The sequence below is a fragment of the Taudactylus pleione genome, unplaced genomic scaffold, assembly GCF_031769625.1.
Source record: "Taudactylus pleione unplaced genomic scaffold, aTauple2 ptg001573l, whole genome shotgun sequence".
Lineage (NCBI taxonomy): Eukaryota > Metazoa > Chordata > Amphibia > Anura > Myobatrachidae > Taudactylus > Taudactylus pleione.
The window spans coordinates 1,280,159-1,302,414 of NW_028285970.1; the positions used below are offsets into that span (position 1 = coordinate 1,280,159).

Below are 22,256 nucleotides of genomic sequence, written 5' to 3' on the forward strand. Positions count from 1 at the left end.
TACACATATCCGTGAATACATTGGAATGGTTAGTGCTATGTTAGTTGCTCAAAGAGTTCCCATCCTTTCAAAACTTTTTTTCTGGAAATATAATTGTCACCATTATTTTAATGAGCATATAACTTAAGTAATTTTAAAAGTATATTAACGAAATAATCAGTAACCTAGTGTGTCTGATAATGGAAATAAAGGATTCACATCAATTACTTACTAAACTACTGGATGTGATATGCATGTAATGTGTTATCTATTATATAATTTTGCTATCAGGTAAAATTTGAGGGTATTTTTTGTTTTCCTGGTTGCTTGAAGTGGCATACAAGCTATCTGGTCATGTGTCAAATGTCAGCAACTGTTTCTCAAATGGTGATTTCAGGCAGAAGTTCTATTCCTTTAAATTGTAGTAACTAATATAATGATTTTAATTTTAATTAGGTAAAAACAATAATTTTTCAGTTGAGTTAATAGACCATTCTTTACTGCTTATTGAAAAGTAAAGGGTGTGTGCAGTGAGTTCTCAAGGCGCGTATGCAGTCACAGTGGCTAATTTATGCACACCCATGAAACGCCACTCAAATGAACAGACATGCCTGCGTTTTTATGACAACTCCCCTGTCGCCACCCCCAAACGCTCACTGCCTGTCACTCACTCTGTGATGGCTTCCTCTGTGCGTCCATAATCGCAGTGCAATCACAATGCATGCATAGTGTGGCTTTTACGCATGCGCACTAGTGAACAATCGGCCGATCTGCATAAGCAGTTGCATCTGCGAATGCTGCTGAATCAGGCCCACTGCGCGTAGTCACACAGTGCTTATATTTATGAACGCAGTGCAGCACCACCAGTTGTACAGAAAAACATTTTTACATTTTTTTGTCACTAATGATAACTCGCACTGCGCAGAGTCACTCAGTGCTTATATTATTTATGAACGCAGTGCGGCACCTACAGCACACATCAGTTTGTACAGAAAATCAACAGTTAATTGGATAAAGGGTTAATGCTTCACTGTGTGCAGTTGTGCACCAAGGGTTCATGCTGCATTGCTGCAGTGCTAAGTTACTCAGCACCAGTGTGACACTGACAATAGTAGTAAATTATGTTAATTAATCAACACAAAAATAGAACAATGTTTTAATAATCTTATAGGAAGAAAAAGAGTCAAATCATATTGTAATGGCCTAATATGCTCCATGAGTGGGGTGGTGTGGGGAGATCAGAGCTGTGAAGGTAGGGGCTGGGAGAAGGACTAGAAGATAGACAGAAGGGGTAGCTTTGGGGCTCAGGTTATGGATGGTTCACTCACTCAGTCAGTGTGACTGTAATCCATTCCAAGCAGCGGTGCCAGTGTCAGGTCACTGAGGGTGACAGTTATCTGCATGACAATTATGTCATGTGGTCTTTGCAGCTGGCTGTGGCTGAATCAAAATATGCAAACAGGCTACCCGGGTACGGGTGACTGTCCAGTGAGAGGGACCAGCCAAGTTAAAGCAAATTAACAGAGAGGCTGGGGGGATGGAGCCAGGGGGAGGTGGGACAGAGCAAAAGGGATTCAAGATGGAACCAGGAGGAGACAAAATGGAGGAAAAGGGACTAGGGACTAAGCCAGGGAGTGGCGGAATGCAGCAAAAGGGAGGAAGGATGGAGGAGATAGTAGGACAGATGAAGCTACAGTAGGGCTAGGGAGGCCAGGGGGTGCTGGTGACCAGTGAATTTCGGATACAGCCTATCCAGGATTGCCAACCCTTTTGAAAAATCCTGTATGGGTGATAATCCAATGGGAACATCTCTGCTATGTACTGCTGGGAAATAAGAAATGGTCAGTTGTGGCTCTGGGAGGTAAAATAAAATGCAACCCAGATGGTGCCCCAGGCCCAGTCGTGGAACTAGAGAGTGGCGGGCCCAGGTGCAAGAATATGTTTGGGTCCCCCTATGCAGTGCCCCCAGTATGCCCCTTATACAGTGCCCTCAGTAGTGTCCCTTATACAGTGCCCCCAGTAGTGCTCCATATACAGTGCCCCCAGTAGTAGTCCCCCTATGCAGAAGCCCCAGAAGTGGTCTCCCCTATGCAGTGCTCCCAGCAGTGTCCCTTATGCAGTGCCCCAAGAAGTGGTCCCCCCTATGCAGTGCCCCCGGTAGTAGTCCCCCCTATGCATTGCCCCCAGTAGTAGTCCCCCCTATATAGTGCCCCCAGTAGAGGTCCCCCTATGCAGTGCTGCCAGTAGTGCCCCTTATAGAGTGCCCTCAGTAGTGCCCCATAACAGTGCCCCAAAGTAGCGGTCCCCCTATGCAGTGCCCCTTATACAGTGCCCCCAGTAGAGGCCCCCCATACAGTGCCCCCAGTAGTGCCCCATATACAGTGCCCCCAATAGTGGTCCCCCTATGTAGTGCCCCCAGTAGTTCCCCTTATACAGTGACCCCTGTAGTGGCCTCCCTATATATATAAGACAAACACACACAAAAAAAAAAAAATGCACTGCACTCCGCACTACACTTAAATACTGTGGGGCCCCGGGGACACTGGCAGCGAGTGCAGCAGCGCTGTTGGATGCAGGCGGCTATGGACCCCTGCACCACAGCGGTCCCCAGTGCAAGGCACCGGCTGCACCACCGCTAGTTCTGCCACTGCCCAGAACACAAGATGAACTTGCTCCACCAACGTTACATCCCTGTAATATATGTGTCGCCATTATACACGAGGCGGGGGCCACGCATCACACGTCAGTAACTAGCTCCAGGCTGAGATCTTTCTAATATGGGCTATGTCAGGTTTGCATTATATATTCAATACCTTAAGTAAACCCATCTGTCTTATGAATTGTGATTTAAATAGGATAAAACTCTTTGTGGATTAATATTCTATAGGAAATTCATGTTATGAAACTATTTGTTTTTATATTTCATGATATGTTTGAAAACAAGGAGAAATGACAATTCATTAATTGCACTTTTGGGATGATAGGCCAAAATTGGTCATGCGAGTTTCTGTGATTGGGCTCCATAAATGAGCTACAGGTGTCAATGCCTTACAAATATTTTGTGTCAGAGATAGTGTTAGGACACGTGCATTACTATTTTGAGTATAGACTTGCAACAGCCTTGAGGGCTGGAATTCTTGCCTGGATGCGGACCTGCAACAGCTTTGAGAGCTGGTAGAAACTTGGCTAGGTGGGCATAAAGGTCGTAGATTATGAAGCAGCCTTTGGGCCATACAGCAGCCTTGAGGGCAGGTATGACTTGGCTAGCTGTAGCCAGTGGGCCGTAGAGTATGAAGCGGCCTTTGGGCCGTGCAGCAGCCTTGAGGGCTGGTATGACTTGGCTAGCTTAGGCCAGTGGGCCGTACAATATGAAGTGGCCTCTGGACCGTGTAGCAGCCTTGAGGGCTGGTATGACTTGGCTAGATGCAGCAGCAGCTGGGTATAGCTGTAACAAAGTCACTGGTGTTGGTGCGCAGGACTGAGCACTGAAGTCACTGGGGTGCAGCCTGTGCTGCCGAGTTGACACAAGCAGCTGACACTGTAGTGCGGCCTGTGCCGTCGGGTTGATGCAAGCAGCTGACGCTGTAATGCGTACTCTGGAAATAGAGTACAGTCCATGCCGCCTGAATGACACGAACAGCAGGGGACCAATTTGCAAACCGTGCCACCTGGATGACTCAAATAGCAGGTAGATGATATGCAAAACTGTGCCGCCTAGATGACACAAACGACAGAACAACAATATAGGAGGCAGGAAAACTGGAGCTCAACTGGAAGACAGGAGAGTAAGCCAGAACAGGAAACACGAAAACTCTATCACCGGCATTGGAGCAGTGTTAGCGCCAGCAGGATAAAGATGTAGGAGCCAATCCGGACTGATCCTCAGAATGAAGCAGAGGTGGTAGGCGTTTGCCTCGCACAGCATTCGCAGCATTCGGTGGCTTGTGACAGATAGAAGGCCAAACCTCTGATGAAATCTCTGTGACAAAATGTGCTGAGAGACCTCCCGCATCTGTTGGAGTTTTCAGATAAGCCTTTTTATGAAGGCTTATCTGACCAAGCCCTATGAGAAAATGCATTGTGGCATGGGTTAGGGTTAGGCTGCCGGAGGGGGCGGTTAGGGTTAGCCACTAGGTGGAGGGTCAGGGTTAGTTTTAAGCACTATGATGAAGGTTAGGTACTAGGTGGAGGCAAGGGTTAGGTTTAAGCACTAGGGTGAGGTTTAGGGTTAAGGCACCAGGGGGAGGGTTAGGGTAAAGCACTATGGGGGTTGTATTACAAAAAACTGTCTCTACCATTTTTGTGTTGCAATGTGTGTCGGCCATTTGAACCTGTTGACCTTTTAACTCTGTTGACCATCTGCACTGCTAAGCTTTTGTACGCGTCGACCATATGGTGTCGATTTTTTCATACCTCACTACCTTGAATCCATTTGGGTTGCTACCCCTGTGATACACTTGTTTTTGTATGAGAGTGTGACCAATTATATATATATATATATATATATATATATTTGTTTTGGGTTTGCATTTGAATCTGGATTCATCTGGGTGGTTTAAAAAAAATTATAAAAAGTTTATTAAAACAGCTAAAATCATGTAATCTTTGCAATCCAAATTCCTAACCACAGGAAGAACTGCGACTCGGATCTGTCAGGATCTCCTCAGGAGATCAGAACAATGGCTCGGATCAGTCCGGATTCACCAAATTGGGGTAGTTTCGGATTTCTGGAGAACTGAACCGCACACATATCTCCCTCTCTCTCTCTCTCTCTCTCTCTCTCTCTCGTAGTTAGATTACCGGCGGCTGGCGCTAAAGATAGGCATCGAAATCCTGACACTTATTTTTAGCCCCATTCCGAAATCCTGACAGCCAGCATCCCGAACAAAGGTAAGCAGGGCTTCTTAGGTCTTAGTCGCAGGGGGAGGGGGGAGGGTTAGGCTGCTGGGAGGGGTAGGGGTTGGCACCCCCCACCCCGGGAGGTAGGGTTAGGCACCAACGGGAGGGGTAGGGGTTGGCACCCCCCACCCCGGGAGGTTTAGGTTTAGGGTGCGGGAAGAGGGGGTTAGTGTTAGGCACCATCGGGGGGGGAGGTTAAGGTTAGGCACCACTAAGGCATGGTTAGGGTTAGGGGTGGAGGGATAGGGATAGCATACTTACCATCCCTGTCGGGACCTTCAGATATCGGGATGCCGCTGTCGGGATTTGAACAGGTGGCGATTAGAGATGTGCAGGCACGGTTCTCAGAGAACTGAGCCAACCCAAACTTCAGGGATCTGAGACAGAGCTTGGATCTCCCCGCCCGCCCCGGATCCCTGTTCAAGGCGAAACTTCGAGATCCCGCTGTCGGATCTCAAGGTTTTGCCTCGAGCATCAATTTTGAAAGTCCCATTGAATTAAATGGGTTTACTGCTATTCGGCTGAGAGAGTAATCTGTCATGGCTTTCAGCCAATAAGAGCTTTCCCATAGACTTTAATGGGAACTGGAAGTAAGGAAGACACTGGCCATCCCCCCGCACTGCCGACATCGCTGGCACCCCTGTGCTGCTGACATCACCGGCACCCCGCACTGCCAACACTGCCAGCACCCCGCGACTGAGGACACCGCTGAAACCCCCACTCTGCCAACACCGACGGCACCCTGCACTGCGGAAACTGCCAGCACCCCTGTACTGCACTGTATCCGGCCTCCTCTGCATCCAGCCCGCACTTTATCAGACCCGCACGGTATCTTACACTGTATGCGACCTGCACTGTATTTAACCCACACTGTATCCCACACTCTATCCGACCCACACTGTACTCATCCTGCACTATATCCCGCATGGTAACTGTACCCCGCACTGTATCCAACCTGCACTGTATTCAACCCACACTGTGGCCCTGAGTCAGAGCCAGACGCTCTGAAAGAGCGCTCGCTCTGAATCTGGACGTTTTTTTTTTGTTTTTTTTTGTGCGGCCTCCTGGCTGCTCGCATAGCTGTGGGTGACCACCCACAGTTATTGCGAGCGGTCAGGATGATGGTCGCAATGGTCAAGACCATCGCGACCATCGGGCTTGTGACGAGACCCTTGTGGTAGGTTCTCGTGGCTGCAAGCCCCAGAGAGCTTCTGGCTTCTTGTGATGTCAGTAGGGCCGTCCACAAACGCCAGGCGTTTGCTTGGGAACACCTCCGTTTGTGAAGCCACCCCCGGCCACGCCTACCAAACGGGGCAAGCTGTCAATCACCATCGACAGCTCGCCCCCTTTGGGGCGAGACTCGGAGCAACGGAGCACCCGTCGCTAGCCGGGTCTCATGCATGCGCACGAATGAGCCGGCTCCGTCGTGCTCATGCCCAGTGGGCAAACATCGACCCGTTTGCGAGCGCTCATCGCTTGCGACCGGGTCTGAATCAGGCCCTCTGTCCTGCACTGTATCCTACCCGCACTCTATCCAACCCACACTGTATCCGAACTTCACTGTAAACTGCACTGTATCCAACCCATACTGTATCCCGCACTGTATCCAACCTGCACTGTATCCAACCCACAGTATATTCTGTGCTGTATCTGACTCACACTGTATCCAACCTGTACTGTATCCGACCTGCACTGTATCTGACTTGCACTGTATCTGACCTGCACTGTATCCGACTTGCACTGTACCCTGCACAGTGTCCGACCCACACTGTTTCTGACCCACAGGTACGGAATGCTGTTTTTATGGTTGGGGAGATTTTGGGGAACTGCTCAACAAAAAGGCTGATTGATCAGGGCTTTCCATGGGCACAGAGTGCCATTCATAAGTGGCCCAGTGCCTCCAGGAGGGAAATAAAGAGTGGGCACTGCGAAGAGGCATATGCTGGGGGCATGTGCCATTGTGTAGGGGGCATTCACATCTACTGTTGCTATTTTTTGATTTAGGTTTTTTGTTTGCTGTTTGTTATCTGCAACTACTTGTTTTGAGCAAGGCTATTCCATTCCATTGTTTTCTATTGAACGTACTTGCGAGTTATTTTGATTGGTTATTGCTAATACATTACAAATTTGCAAAACATTTGTAAACAGAAATAACTGCCCTGTATTTGTGCCACTGCTCTGTTGGTTGCTCAGTTTAGCCAGCCAGCCTTTGGCCTATGTTTATGAACAAAATTGTGAGCTGTGAGGTGGTCGAAAATGACTGGAAATTAGGGTTGTGCACCAGCCACTTTTCGTGTTTTGGTTTTGGATCTGGATCTTTCTTCATGTTTTGGATCTGGATTGGTTTTGCCAAAACCAACAGACCAGTCGGCCCTTGACTTATGACACAGGCGCACACTTGGCGCTGCTACTTTGTTGATGCACGTGCGGCTAACGCACACACAAACACAGAAAAATAAACACTTTTTAAATGTTTTAATATTTTGGGCACTTTGGGGGTTACACCACCCTTCAACAGACCAGCCGGCCCTTGACTTATGACACAGGCGCACGCTTGGTGCTGCTACTTTGTTAATGCACGTGCGGCTAATGCACACACAAACACAGAAAAATAAACACTTTTTAAATGTTTTCATTTTTGGGGGCACTTTGAGGGTTACACCACCCTTCAACAGACCAGCCAGCCCTTGACTTATGACACAGACGCACGCTTGGTGCTGCTACTTTGTTGATGCACATGCAGCTAACTAAATATTTTTTTTGCACTTGGGGGGAGCACCCCTGATGGACAGAACACCCCCTGAACAACACTACAGCAGCCATTTAGGACTACAGTGACACAGGAGCCACTGAAGCCCCCCCTCTTCTGTCTGCACACAGCTTCTATGGACAACACAGCCTTTATGGGACAACAGCACTGCACAACACAGCCCAACCAGCCCCTATGGACTTTATACACAACCCCTATGGACAACAGCAGCACCAGCACAGCAACTCCCACCCTCCCTCTATGGACAACACACCTTTTATAGGACAACAGCACTGCACAACACAGCCCAGACAGCCCCTAAGGACTTTGTACACAGCCCCTATGGACAATAGCAGCACCAGCACAGCAACCCCCACCCTCCCTCTTTACTGTCCACAGCTGGAGTGAAAAATGGCGCTGACGCGGGGACCTTTTATCGAATCCAAAACCCGTGAGAATTCGACAGTGCGAGTATTACATTTTTGCCTCGTTCCGGGAACCGAGTCTGGCGGGAAAACCTGAGCCGGACTCGGTTCCCGGCTCGGATTGGGGGGGTTCGGATTTCTAAAATCCGAACCCGCTCATGCCTACTGGAAATAATTGGAACTTAATGTTATTGAGGTTAATAATACTGTAGAACCAAAAAAAGGTCCAAATCATGTGATTTTAGCTGTTTTTATAAATTAAAAAAAAAAATACAGATCCAAAACCAAAACATGTGAGGGTAGTTTTGCAGAACCAGAACCAAAACACAAAAGTTAATTCGGCGCACATCTCATTTTGTGCCCCTTTGTCGAGGTGAGAAGCAACCGGTTACTTACTCACCTTGACAAAGGGGAGCAGGTGCCCCGAAACGTCGGCCTGTTTTCACAACATGATTGAAATACATCTATTTGATTGCCATTTAAGACTCAAAGTGTCGCTACTTTCTTACTGTACTTACCACTTTATTAGGAGGCACCCGAGCACATCACCATCAAGGAATTAGTGAGTGCCAGACTATTGCACAATATATTTATATATATATATTAGGGGTGTGCACCGGCCACTTTTCGTGTTTTGTGTTTTGGTTTTGGATCTGGATCTTTCTTCGTGTTTTGGATCTGGATTGGTTTTGCCAAAACCACCCTTCCGTGTTTTGGGTTCTGGGTTTTGTGTTTTGGATCTGTATTTTTTTTAAAAAAAAGCATAAAAACAGCTAAAATCACAGAATTTGTGTGTTTTTCTGCTCCTATGCTATTATTAACCTCAATAACCTTAATTTCCACTCATTTCCAGTCTATTCTGAACAACTCACACCTCACAATAGTGTTTTTATATCCAAAAGGTTGCACCGAGGTAGCTGGATGACTATGCCAAGAGATACGAGTGGGTGGCACAAACACGTGGTCCATCTAGGAGTGACACTGCAGTGGCAGACAGGATGGCAGTTTGAAAAACTAGGCCCCAAACAGTACATAATTCAAAGAAAAAAAAGAGGTGCAAGATGGAATTGTCCTTGGGCCCTCCCACCCACCCTTATGTTGTATAAACAGGACATGCACACTTTAACAAACCAAACATTTCAGCGTCAGGGTCTGCCACACGACTGTGCTTGAAATGATTGGTTCGTTTGGGCCCCCACAAAACAAGCTGGCAATTAATCTGTCCCTGCACAAACTGGCTCTACGGAGGCAAGATGTCGTCCTCATCCACCGATTCCTCACCCTCTTCAGTGTTGTGTACATCCTCATCCTCACAGAGTATTAATTCGTCCCCGCTGGAATCCACAACCACAGGTCCCTCTGTACGTTCAGGAGGCTGGTCTCCCTGGAAGAGTTGATAATTCATTTTATGAACATCATCTTCTCCACATTTTGTGGAAGCAACCTCCTACGCCTTTCGCTGACAAGGTTCCCGGCTGCACTAAACACTCTTTCGGAGTACACACTGGAGGGGGGGCAACTCAGGTAAAATAGAGCCAGTTTGTACAGGGACCTCCAAATTGCTTCTTTTTCCTGCCAGTACAGGTACGGACTGTCTAACATGCCTACTTGGATGTTGCCACCGATGTAATCCTTTAACAGACAGACGCACGCTTGTCGCTGCTGCTTTAAGGATGCAGGTGCGGCTACAGCCCACACATTTCACAAAGACAGAAAAAAAAAGAAGAATATTTTTATTGTTTGTGGAGCGCACTTTGAGGGTTACACCACCCTTTGACAGTTTGCACATTAATGAAGGCAGGCATATTTGTACAGAGGATTTGATCTTGCCCTCTGAATGGGGTTACAAATTACAAATTTACACATTGGCAAAACCATGTTGCCCTGCAAACGCATATGCAGTTTGAATCATTCCCTACCTGCAAAATATGTGTGCATTTATAAAACTGGAAACAGGAATTGTCATAAAGCTAGTCTAACAAAACATTTATGTAGATTAAAAAAATAGAGGCACTGGCAGACAATCAAAAAATATTTATTCAGTGTAAAAATACTTTGCAATAAAATGTTATCTAATTTTTTTTATTGTATCATGCTTTTACACTGAATAAACATGTTTTTATTGGTTAATACTGCCAGTGCCTCTATTTTTCTTTTCTCTACATGCAGATTTACTATGGGATCCAAACTCCTTGATAAGGGGCAGCAGACAGACTCACCTATTAATAATTGTTGTTGATGTTAAATGCCTGAAACATTTTTCTCATTTATTGTTCAAAACATTCATACAGTATATATTTATTCTTTGCTTTTGTGTTTATTTTTACTTATACTATAGTATGATCATTTAATCAGTAGCAGAGTCACTTTAATATATCTGAAAACACAAAACCTTATCTATGAAAATTTGGATTTATTACCTCTTTCGAGTTCTGCTGTATCTTCTTTTGCACCTTTCCAACAATTTAGGAAGGCCAACTTGCTCCTGTAAGCTCCAACCTTGCTGAGCAAAGACTCATCTTGTTGCTCAGGACCTGCAGGTACATGACAATAAATGTGAAAAGAACTAGAAACCTCAATTTAATAAAGTATTATTTAAGAGTAGTAATTTAAGTTCAGTAATTATATTTAATAACATCAATTGGTAAATATTTAGATTAATAGCACTACTTGCTTATATAATAGTAACTAAAAGTGTATGTAACCAGCCCATTTAAAAGTGAAGACCTAGCAAGTAGCCCATGGTACAGCAGCATGCCCTTACATTCACAGTCAGAAGACAGCCACCACGTCCTCTCCTGAAGTTGTGTAGATAAATTTGATAATGAATGTAGGATGAAGCCAATAATCACAAAAGGACTCATGTAGAGTTGGGCGGAAAATGTGCCCAGAGTAAAAACAGTCACATTTGCACAGCCTGTCTGTCTACTTATGCACCAGGATATCACAATGGATCTACTGGTGACTTTAACATCCTTATTGACATCACAAATCCTGCATCCACCAATCTTCTTGCCCTCTCCTCCTCCTTTGGACTCTCTCAATGGACCTCCGCTGCTACCCACTGTCTCCGCTACTCCCTTGACCTTGTCTTCACCCATCTGCGTGCTCTCTCTGACTTCTCCAACTCTCCCTTTCCCCTCTCTGACCACCATCTACTCTCCTTCACTCTCTCAAGTCCTCCACTCCTCCCCTCACCCAAAGTCACCATCACCAGACGCAATCTTGAGACTCTCGACCCTGCTGTCCTGTCTTCCTCACTTGATACTCTCCTTTCTCCTCTATCAACCATGGCCTGCCCTAACCAGGCGGCCTCCTTCTACAACATCACCCTCACTTCTGCACTTGACTCTGTTGCCTCCCCCTCCTCTGTCCCCCTCTGTCAGTCCAAACCCCAGCCCTGGCACTCCAAACTGACCCGGTTTCTCCAAAAATGCTTGTCCACAGCCAAGCACCTCTGGATGAAATCTCGCTCTCTGGCAGACTTTCTTCACTTCAAGTTTGTCCTCTTGTCCTACAGCTTGGCCCTTTCCCTCACCAAGCAATCCTTCTTCCAGTCGCTCATCTCCTCTCAGTCCTCTAATCCCCGCTGCCTCTTTGGTACTTTCAACACTCTCCTCTGCCCCCCACCTCCACCCCTTTCATCCTCCCTCACTGCTTTTGACTTTGCCTCTTCTTCTCTTCCAAAATTGAGGCAATTCGTCACAGTATATCCTCCAATCTCCCTGCTGCAACCACACCTCCCGCACCATCTGCACCTCCCGGCCACCCCATCTTGTGCTCCTTCAGCCCCACCACGGGTGATGAGGTCCACTCCCTCATCTTGTCCTCTCCCCCTTCCACCTGCCCCCTTGACCTCCTCCCTTCTCACCTTCTACGCTCCCTCTCCACCACCGCCAGCTCCAACCTTGCTCACCTTTTCAATTTATCTCTCTCCACCAGCATCTTTCCCTCATCATTCAAACATGCTCTTGTCACACCTATTCTTAAAAAAAACAACCTCGACCCGTCCTCACCTGCCAATTAATGCCCCATCTCTCTTCTCCCTTTTGCCTCCAAACTACTTGAGCGGCTTGTTTACAGCCGCATCACCAGCTATCTCTCTGACAACTCCATCCTTGATCCTCTCCAATCTGGCTTTCGCCAACGTCACTCCACTGAAACTGCCCTGGCCAAAGTCACCAATGACCTGCTTTTAGCCAAATCCCGGGCCACTTCTCTCTGCTCATCCTCCTGGACCTCCCTGCAGCCTTCGACACCGTGGATCATACTCTCCTCCTTCATACCCTTCAGACCTTTGGCATCTCTAACACCGTCCATGCCTGGTTCACTTCTTACCTCACCAACCGCTCCTTTTCTGTGTCTGTCTCTGGCTCCACCTCCCCCCCTTCCCATTGGTATCCCGCAGAGTTCGGTCCTGGGCCCACTGCTCTTCTCCCTGTACACTTCTTAACTAGGAGAACTCATCAGCTCCCGATGACACGCAACTATACCTCTCCTCTCCTGAACTCTGCCCTTCTGTCCTCTCTCAGGTAACCAGTTGCCTCTCCACCATCTCTTCCTGGATGTCCAAGTGCTCTCTGAAGCTCAACGTGGACAAAACCGAACTCATCATCTTTCCCCCTAATAGAGTCTCCACTTCAACCAATCTCGCTATCACTGTTGACAACACAATCATCTCCCCTGTCCCCCAACTTCGCTGCTTGGGTGTCACCCTTGACTCCACCCTTTCCTTCACATACCCACATTCAATCTCTGGCTCAATCCTGTTGGTTCCGACTACGCAACATCGCTCGTATTTGGCCTTTCCTCTTCCAGAATGCTACCAAACTGATTATTCATTCACTAATAATTTCTCGGCTTGAATACTGCAACCTTCTCCTTACTGATCTCCCACGTTGCCATCTTGCTCCCCTCCAGTCTGTTCTCAATGCTAGAGATAGACTTATCTTCCTCTCCCGCCATTCCACTACAGCTGCTCCCCTCTGCCAAAACCTGCACTGGCTCCCATTCCCCTACAGAATCCTCTTCAAACTCCTCACCTTCACATACAAGGCCCTCTCTATCTCTACTGCTCCCTACATCTCCAACCTCATCTCCTTACATACTCCCTCCCGCTCACTCCGGTCTGCCAATGATGGTTACCTCTCCTCCACCCTGGTTACTTCATTTCATGATCGTGTCCAAGATTTTGCTTGTGCAGCCCCCCTTCTCTGGAATGAGCTCCCTCGCTCGATTAGGTTCTCCCCGACCTTGCAGAGCTTCAAACGTGTACTGAAAACCCACCTGTTCATCAAAGCATACCCTTCCACCACATAACTGTCACCAAGTCTCTATCCCTCCTGTCTCAGCCATCTCTACCTCTCCTACTTCCTTCACTCACGTCCCTCTCTACACACTCATGCCTCATGTCATCTGTCTGTCTCCCCTCTCCGCTAGATTGTAAGCTCCTAGGAGCAGGGTCCTCATCCTCACTGTCTCACAGCCTTCTTCTCTAGCACCTCTATGACAGCCTTCACCTTCTCAGCTGTGTTGTGTATGGATAATTGTGTTGCTAATTGTTACTTGTGCTCTGTTTATAAGTTGGTTACTGTATTTAATGTAATGTTCTGTGTACCCTTTCCTGTATGTACGGCGCTGCGGACCTCTTGTGGCGCCCTATAAATAAAATGTAATAATAATAATAATAATACTGTACTAATCGCACTTCCCTATCTGTAAACTCTATAATAATGGAATGGAATGTCATTTACACAGGATAGAATAGTCTTATTTCATATAAAATTTTAAAAACAAAAAGAATTAGGACGCTGTTGTTAATGGTGACAATACAATATAGTTGTACTGCAGCTCCCTAAAAGGTACTGACAACCTTCAGCAAAAATGATTAAAAAAACACTAATGAAGCACTAGACTCCAAAAGACAGAAAGCGCTGTTCAACTAGTAGGAATGAAATTCAATATAAACAATTTATTATAACAGTATACTTAACAAATATTAAGAGATGCTTCACATATAACATTTATCATAAAAAACATAACATACAGCTAATATTAATACTGTGTTAGTTACTGATAGCTGAGTTAGCAATAACAGTCTACATCAGTGTTGGCTAACCTTGACACTCCAGCTGTTGTGGAACTATATATCCCCGCATGCCCTGCCACAGTTTTAGCATGCCCTAATAGCAAAACTGTAGCAGTGCATGCTGGGTTATGTAGTTCCATAACAGCTGGAGTGTCAAGGTTAGCCAACACTGGTCTACATAGTCCATTGTTAAAGGGCACATATAAAGAATATTAGTATAGCGTATAGCAAGACATTTCCTTTCAAGTCTCCAAACAACTGTCTCATAGATTAAATGGAGTAACAAATGGAGTAATAAACTAGTATGTTGTTAGTAGGAACATTTAAAGAATATTAGAATAGCATATAGCAAGACAGTTCCTTTCAAGTCTCCAAGCAACTGTTATACAGCAAAGCATCTCACAAATTAAATGGAAATGATTAGTGGTGAACTCCTTTTAGGCTTGTTATACAATGTTAATGCAAACAATCTCACGTACCATATAGGCAAACAGATGTTAAGCTCCTGTTAGCTGGGAATATGCAGTCCAGGTGATTTATAAGCACAGAGTTTCCTTTTTACCTCCTCCTGCTGGTATATGCAATTATATAGCCCAATGGGAGGAATAGTTGTGGTAGTGAGTGCTTCCTTATCTGGACAGAAAGGTGCTCCCAGCGATTTAAGCATGTGCTTACAGGCTCTCCAAAATCATAGGGGTACAATGTAATGTGTTTCTCCACCTCACCTCCAATACACCATCAGCGGCTTCCTTAGATGTTGATGGTGTAATGGTGTATTGGTTGCGGAGAAATGCATTCAAAGGACATAACATCTGGTTTCCTATATGGTATGTGATTTTGTTTGTGCTGTAATTTTATAAAAAGCCTAAAAGGAGTTCACCACTAATCATCTCTATGTAATTCATGAGACGCTATGCTTAATAACAGTCATGTCATATAAAATGTAATGTAATATTTAAAGCACAAATATAAATAAAGTAAAATCAAAAACAAATATCCCTTTAAAAATCCAATGTGAATCTTCATTTCTGCAATGGACCAAATGCAAATGACAACTAATACAATAGGCCGCAGCTTCATTTAATATAGTCTCCATGAAAAATAATTTTGAACTTTGAGCTGGAGTGGTCAATCTGCAATCAGCCAATCAGAAGTGGCTAAACAGTGCTGCATTAAATCATCAGCACCGGCAAAAGATATATCTTTGTATAGGTTTATTTGCATGTATGCCTACGGTATCGCCTATTGCGTAACACTTGCATGGACATGCCCTTACTGTACCCATGTTGTCCCACCATTCCCTGTGCAGTTGTGTGTCTCCACGATTAAGTAAGTACAATTCAATACATACATTGTTGGTGTGCATGCGTGATATAGATATACATATCTAATGCAAAAAAATCAGACATGTGTCCAACTGTAAATGAGCCCCATAGACTCTACTGTACAATGACTGCAAAGCTGTTCACACTAATTGTACCAAAAAAAAGAAATTGGCATTTGCCATTCTGTATTAAATTGGGTGTGATAAAATATGTTGACAATCATTCTGAATGGTGACATGGACTGGAGGTTAACATGTCAAATGTTGATTTTCACAGTGTCAACATTGCCACATTTGTGGTTCTAAGCTGAGTAGGCATAACCCTAACCCTAAACCTAACCATAGCCTAATGCTAACATTTTAAAGATTGTTGACATTATGTCATGTCCACGTTTTGTTATTGTTGACTTTGTGATTGTCAACATATTGGATTTCAACGTTTTGCCAATGTTAATATCCAGGCCATGATGACATTATGGACATTTATGTAACTGGGCAGCAGCAGGGTTCAATCATAGCATTAGCTTGCCATGGGCATTATGTGGAAGTGTAGATGGAATTGCAGCCAATTCAGATGTACAGTAAGCAGATGCAAAGTTATGGCAATCCCAGATGGAACTCTTGCACCCAGAATAGGGCTGGTGCAAATGACTTTTGGCTTTGCATGAGAATAAAGAGGCCTATAGTCTATATTATATTATGCAAGACTTGAATGTAACTATATGAAACACTAGTAGACTATCTAGGACTGTTGTAGCTATATATGAACACATGAATTGTTTTACATTTCATTCAAGTTTCCTTACCTGAAGAACCTGCAATAGTTATTACTGCTCACAGTCCAGTATTAATAAGTGTACAGTATGTCAGAAAACACATTTAAATGTTGGTCATTTTTTAGCACCAAGACTATAATATTCCAACAAAAATGCTAGTGCTACAGTTTGAGCATTGAGATAATGCATATTTGGTGAACTTCATTATATAATATATTATTGATTGCTTTGTACTGCACACTGCCCCAGGTATCATGAAAACTTGTCACATATCACCTAATTCTGCCTTAGAGATAAGGGACTATTATTGGACACAAGGATGGCCCAATTTTATGAGAGAGAGTTGTTTTTTACTGTCAGGCCAAATGGCCAGATGAACATTTATCCTTAATCCTGTGCTCACACTTCTCTAAATACAGACTCATCTGGTGATCCTTTATAAAACTGTGATGCTACATAGACCAAAACTTCATCATATGATCCATTTACAAGGTGCGCACAAGTGTGAACAGCAAATTCTTCCATACAAACTATCTTTATTTTGTGCCTGACTTTGTCAAGGATACACAAGCATCCCCCTTATTTAATATTTATACCCCATTTTGATCATTAGTTCTGAGACTTTACTTCACCAGCACAATCTATTTAAGTCCTTTATTTTAACTACTTCACATGTTTATAAATATAGTAACTTTTATGGACTATAAGCAAATTTGGGTAAATAATATTGTTACATTCCTCAAGGTAACATTTAACCAGATGTCCTTCCTAAAACTAATATATTCTCAGAAATATCACAAAAAATAATAGCATCTTATATAAACTGTAGGGGCTAAATACATTTAAAAGATTGCATGATAGAGTTAATGTATTTTTGTATTTTATGTATTCTTTACAAAGCATGGCTTTGCTCTGAAACTTTTCAGTTTGTTATGTCTTTGTGAAAAATAAAATAACATTAATTCAATGTTACTATAAACCACTTACTTTCTAATGAATCATTATCTATAGCAATACTTTTGATTATACAGGATGGGTGACTTTTTAGCTCATCAAAGAAACTGCTAACGTGTCCAGGTAGATCAGAATGTAACATTACAGATGACAAATGAGGTTCATTATCACTTCTGTATGAGCCCTCAGATGTTTGTGAAGTGGATGGTTCAGCAACTTTTCCCCAGGTTTCTGTAGAGGGAAAAAAATGAATTATGTACATTAAAACTTTGGATAAATACAATATTCAATTCCCATTTTCACCAACCCTAATAATCTTTATCATTAACCCACAATGTGGAGCAGAGAACTGATTACTGTACGAACACATGTTTCAACTCTGATGGTAAGTGATTTTTCTAGTTTATTTTGGAATTCAGAGACCCACATGCCCCTCACCACCAGCCAATTAGAAGAACAAAGCTGGAAAATATGTAAGTTTTTAAAAAAACATGTTTTGAAGGGAGAATTATTGAAGGATAGAAGCAGCTAAAGGTCATAAAAATTTTTCTAAAGTGTTTTTGACTGTGTACAAAAGAATTGTGGTTTACTTGGAGGGTTTTTCTGTATGCTGCTATACAAATGTTTTAAAAGCATCCATACAGTATACACAGTATATACTGTATACTCGGAGTGTCGGACTGGGACATGAAGGGCACACCAGGGGAATGCAATGTTAGAGGCCCACTGCAAAACTGCCAACCCGCCACAGAACACATTTATTGTCCCCTCAAAAGGTACCTCTATGTACCAGCTGCATGAGCCAGGGTCTCGGGGAATGTAGTTAGTACAGACACAGTATGGAACATAGGGCCTGATTCAGACCCACTCGCGAGCGGCTGTCCGCTCGCAAGTGGGTCGATGTTCTGGACTGAGCATGTGCACGACGGAGGGAGCTCCGTTGTGCGCATGCGCCAGACGCGACGAGCGAAGGAAAGTCCTTCGCTCGTTGTGTCCGATCAAAGGGGGCGTGCTGTCAATGTTGATTGACAGCACGCCCCCTTTGGTAGGCGTGCCGGGGGCGTGCCTCCCTGACGGGGGCGTTCCCACGGGAACGCCTCCCGTCAAAAGCCGGCCCACTGACATCACTAGTGATGTCAGTGGGAGTGATTTTGGCTCTGATAGAGCCAAAATCACTAAGGAGCTTGCGGTTGAAAACCTCAACCGCAGGCTCCGGCTCGCAATTTCGATGGTTGCGATGGTCTCAACCATCGCGGCCATCAAAATGCACGCTCGTATAGCCTGTGGGTGGTGACCCACAGCTATACGAGCGTCCAGAAGGACGCTCCATTTTCATGGAGGCCGGCCCTCATTCAGAGCGTGCGCTCTGCTCAGAGCGTACGGCTCTGAATGAGGGCCATAGACAGTACAGGCAGACACAGCTTTAGGCAGCTGCATAAGGGGGCAGGGACCTGAGGGGGCAGTCTGCTGAGGAGAAATATGAAGAATGATCTTTTTTCTAGACCAGGGGTCAGCAACCTATTTCAGGTGGCTACTGATGACAGCAGTAACAGATCTCTGAGATTGTTCTGTTCCGCCATTAACCGCACACAAAATGAGACAAGAGAGTCCACTCTTCTTTCTTCAAATTGGCTGGAGGGACATCTGTGGAACAGCATGCATAGGTCAGGTAGTCCCCCCATGTGCTTCACACCATGACCTGCCATCCTCCCCTGTTACCTGCCAGAGGGTCTTCGGCTCCGGGACAGACACTTCTACCAGGACCACCTGCATGTTAAGATGGCCTTACCGTACAAATGGATTCGCAACTGCACAGCTTCATACTCCTCCGTCCCCATAGTTCTCTGGGCAGGTGACCCGTGATTTGCAACATGCCCCTGAGCAGTGCCATATGGACTCAGGTGAGTGTGACAGCATGTGCTTCCTCCCTGGTAGCTGGAGCCTGGCCTGGTGGGGGGCACTGCTGAGGCTGTGCAATGCTGTCACCCTAGAGTGCTGTGTGTGTGTGTTTGTTTGTGTGTACATGTGAGTGCCTGCTACAGAGTCCTGCTGTCACACTGACCCCACACACAGCCCCCTCATACAGATCACACTGCCTCCACACAGACCCCCTCACAGATCACACACTGCCCCCACACAAAGGCTCCCCCTCACAGATCACACTGCCCCCGCACACAGCCCCTCCCACAAATTACACTGCCCCCACACACAGGTCCCCACCACAGATTACACTGCCCCCACCCACATGCTCCCCTTCACACATCACACTGCCCACACACACAAATCACACTGCCTCTACACACAGATTATACTGCTTCCACACACAGATCACACTGCCTCCACACACAGGCCCCCCCTCAGAGATCACACCTGTCCATTGTCACAGATCGCAATGGATAATTTATGCATGCCCCTGCAACGGCATGCAAACGCACTGGCACGCCTGCGTTTGCCCAACCACCCCCCGTCACCACCCACAAACGGCACTTCCTGACAATCACTCTGTAATGTGTCTGTGTAGCTGCTGCAATCGCAGTGATGCATACGCATGCGCAGAACACAACAATCGGCCGATTGCGTGCATATTAGCAACTGTGTTTCTGGCCGAATCAGGCCCACAGTACGCAACTGTATGCATGCTGGTTAGTGGCTCCACATTCTAGATCAGTCTGGGAGGGAAGCAGCCAGGAGGGAAGACATACATGAACTGTGGGCACTGGGCTGAAATCCCCCAGATCTCCCCCTCCCTTCATCGCAATCACGAAGCCCCACCCCCAATCACTACCTGCAAAGCCCCGTCCTTGATCGCGCCCCACGAAGCCCCGTCCCTCCCATAAATGGGCATGGCATGAAATCAGTGGGGCCCACTAGGGAATTAACTGGCTCCTTGGAAGCCCAGTCCAGGCCTGTATACTCGTACTACACAGCTGTCTAGATTAAAGCATTATACCTAGCTAGGTCAGCATGCTATTATGAAAAAACAACTTTCATTGAGGCTAATGTAGAGTTGAACATACGTCAGATTTGCGAGTGGATCTCACATTCTTTCATGCTGTATATGCTCCGTAAGGTGGTAACAGGGCATTCGCATGTGGGTAAAGTTCACTGAGGGTGTTTTGCAGGAATTGTGGACTATGTAGAGTTGTGTCTATGCGTGAATAAGGTTATCAGACCCATCTCTTGCACTAAAGATAGGGCTGGTACAAGTGTGCACTGATAATGATGATGACTAGGAAATCTACTGTATGAATAGGGACAGTCCAGGCATGTGGAGGTCAACTCAGCATACTGGTGAAAATGCACATTTATTTGAATATGCAAAGGCAGTTGTAGCTGACTTACATTCATCCCTGCATTGACCCCATTGTGCAAAAGCTTTACGCTGACATGATCATCTACATAGATATCTTAATAACAGGACAGACATAGAAATGCATCTCTGTGTGTACTATAATGCAATGTAGCAGAATAATACAATACATGTCTCACCCATCTGGTATAGACTTTGTGATGCAGGGAACACTTTATTCTTTTTCTTCTTCCATATACATAATCTGGATGAATGCTGGATATTGTCATATGATGATGTGAAATAAGAAGCTAAAGACAATAGACATTTTAAGAGGCAATCATACATTGTTGGCATTATTACGTCCCTTTATATTCTTTGTCAAACATAGGACCATCTGCAGCATGAAGAACATAGAGATTTTGCATCCTTATGTTAATATGCTGCAGGAGGAACACTAGAAATGGCTGACCATGGTTTGGTTTGTAAGAACATTAGTGATATTAAAACAAAGGGTTTATTTTCAGCAAATTGATTGGCAAAACTTTTATTAAAAGTGACATTTTGAAAGTTTGTATAGAATTTTAACACTTTATATATAATCTATACTTAGTATAAAATAAAGTCCCTGGTAGGCGTCTGCCGGTTTGTTCAGGCTAATTTTGAGAACCACTAGACAGAATTTAATGCAGTTTTCACTACTCTATAGAGCATTTGTGGTGGAAGGTTTAGCTCAGTGTTGGCTAACCTTGACACTCCAGCTGTTGTGGAACTATATATCCCAGCATGCCCTGCCACAGTTTTAGCATGCCCTAATAGCAAAACTGTAGCAGTGCATGCTGGGTTATGTAGTTCCATAACAGCTGGAGTGTCAAGGTTAGCCAACACTGGTTTAGGTGTATGATACATTTATGTATGACAAAAGGGAGCTGAGCAGTGGCGATTTTAGTGAAGCAAGTCAATGAAACAATATACGTCCAAGTGCTTTCTTGGTTTACACTGACTAAACCGTTAAAGATATATCACTAAGGTGGACTTTATTTTATGTAGAGATTTATACATATTATCCGGTTTCTCCAGAAAATAATTATGTAAGCCCTGTTTACTGATACAATATTTAAGTTTTTCCCCTTTTTTTACCGTTTCTATTTCATTTATGTCTAAAACAATTCTTATATTTTTTTTAAAGGAGGAGCAATTTCATCTCACCACAGCCCCCTGTATCTCATAACAACCTACGCTATGTCACCACAGTCTCCTGCACCTCACCACAGACCCCTGCACCTCACCACAGCCCCCTACATCTCAAAACAGCCTCCTGCTTCTAACTCCAGCCCCCTGCATTTCACCATAGCATCCTATATTTCAGCACAGAGCCTTACATCTCTCCACTTGCCCCTGCTTCTCACTCCTGCCACTTGTTCTTACCACAGCCCCCTGCATCTTATCACAGATGAATGCTTCATACACCTTAACTTTCCTCGACCAATGTTGTATAGAATAGTGAAAATCCCATCAAAATCTGTCCAGTAGCTCAAGAGATTAGCCTGAACGAACAGGCCACTAAATCGGGGACTTTATTTTATAAATAGGGCTATAAGAAAAAAAATATTTTTAGACTATGGGTAAAGCTTTAATGATAAATAACATAAAACAAATAAACAATATTTTGAACCATGTATTATTTTACTAGGCATAAGCACACATTTTAAATGTCAACATTTCTAAATAAACTTTTGGAATCACAACAAAATTTTTTTTAAAATGTTATTT

General features: G+C 44.8%; 1 protein-coding gene across 1 annotated transcript in view; it reads right to left on the bottom strand.

The window, feature by feature from the left end:
- The window catches only part of LOC148442294 (uncharacterized), a 115,734-nt gene that overhangs the window by 17,559 nt on the left and 75,919 nt on the right, over positions 1–22,256 (bottom strand). The window contains exons 2-4 of the mRNA XM_088464046.1: positions 20,684–20,794; positions 17,228–17,425; positions 10,473–10,586 (exon numbers count right to left, since the gene is read on the bottom strand). Coding sequence (XP_088320172.1) covers positions 10,473–10,586; positions 17,228–17,425; positions 20,684–20,687 — 316 coding nt within the window. The 5' untranslated portion in view covers positions 20,688–20,794. The remainder of the gene's footprint in view (positions 1–10,472; positions 10,587–17,227; positions 17,426–20,683; positions 20,795–22,256) is intronic.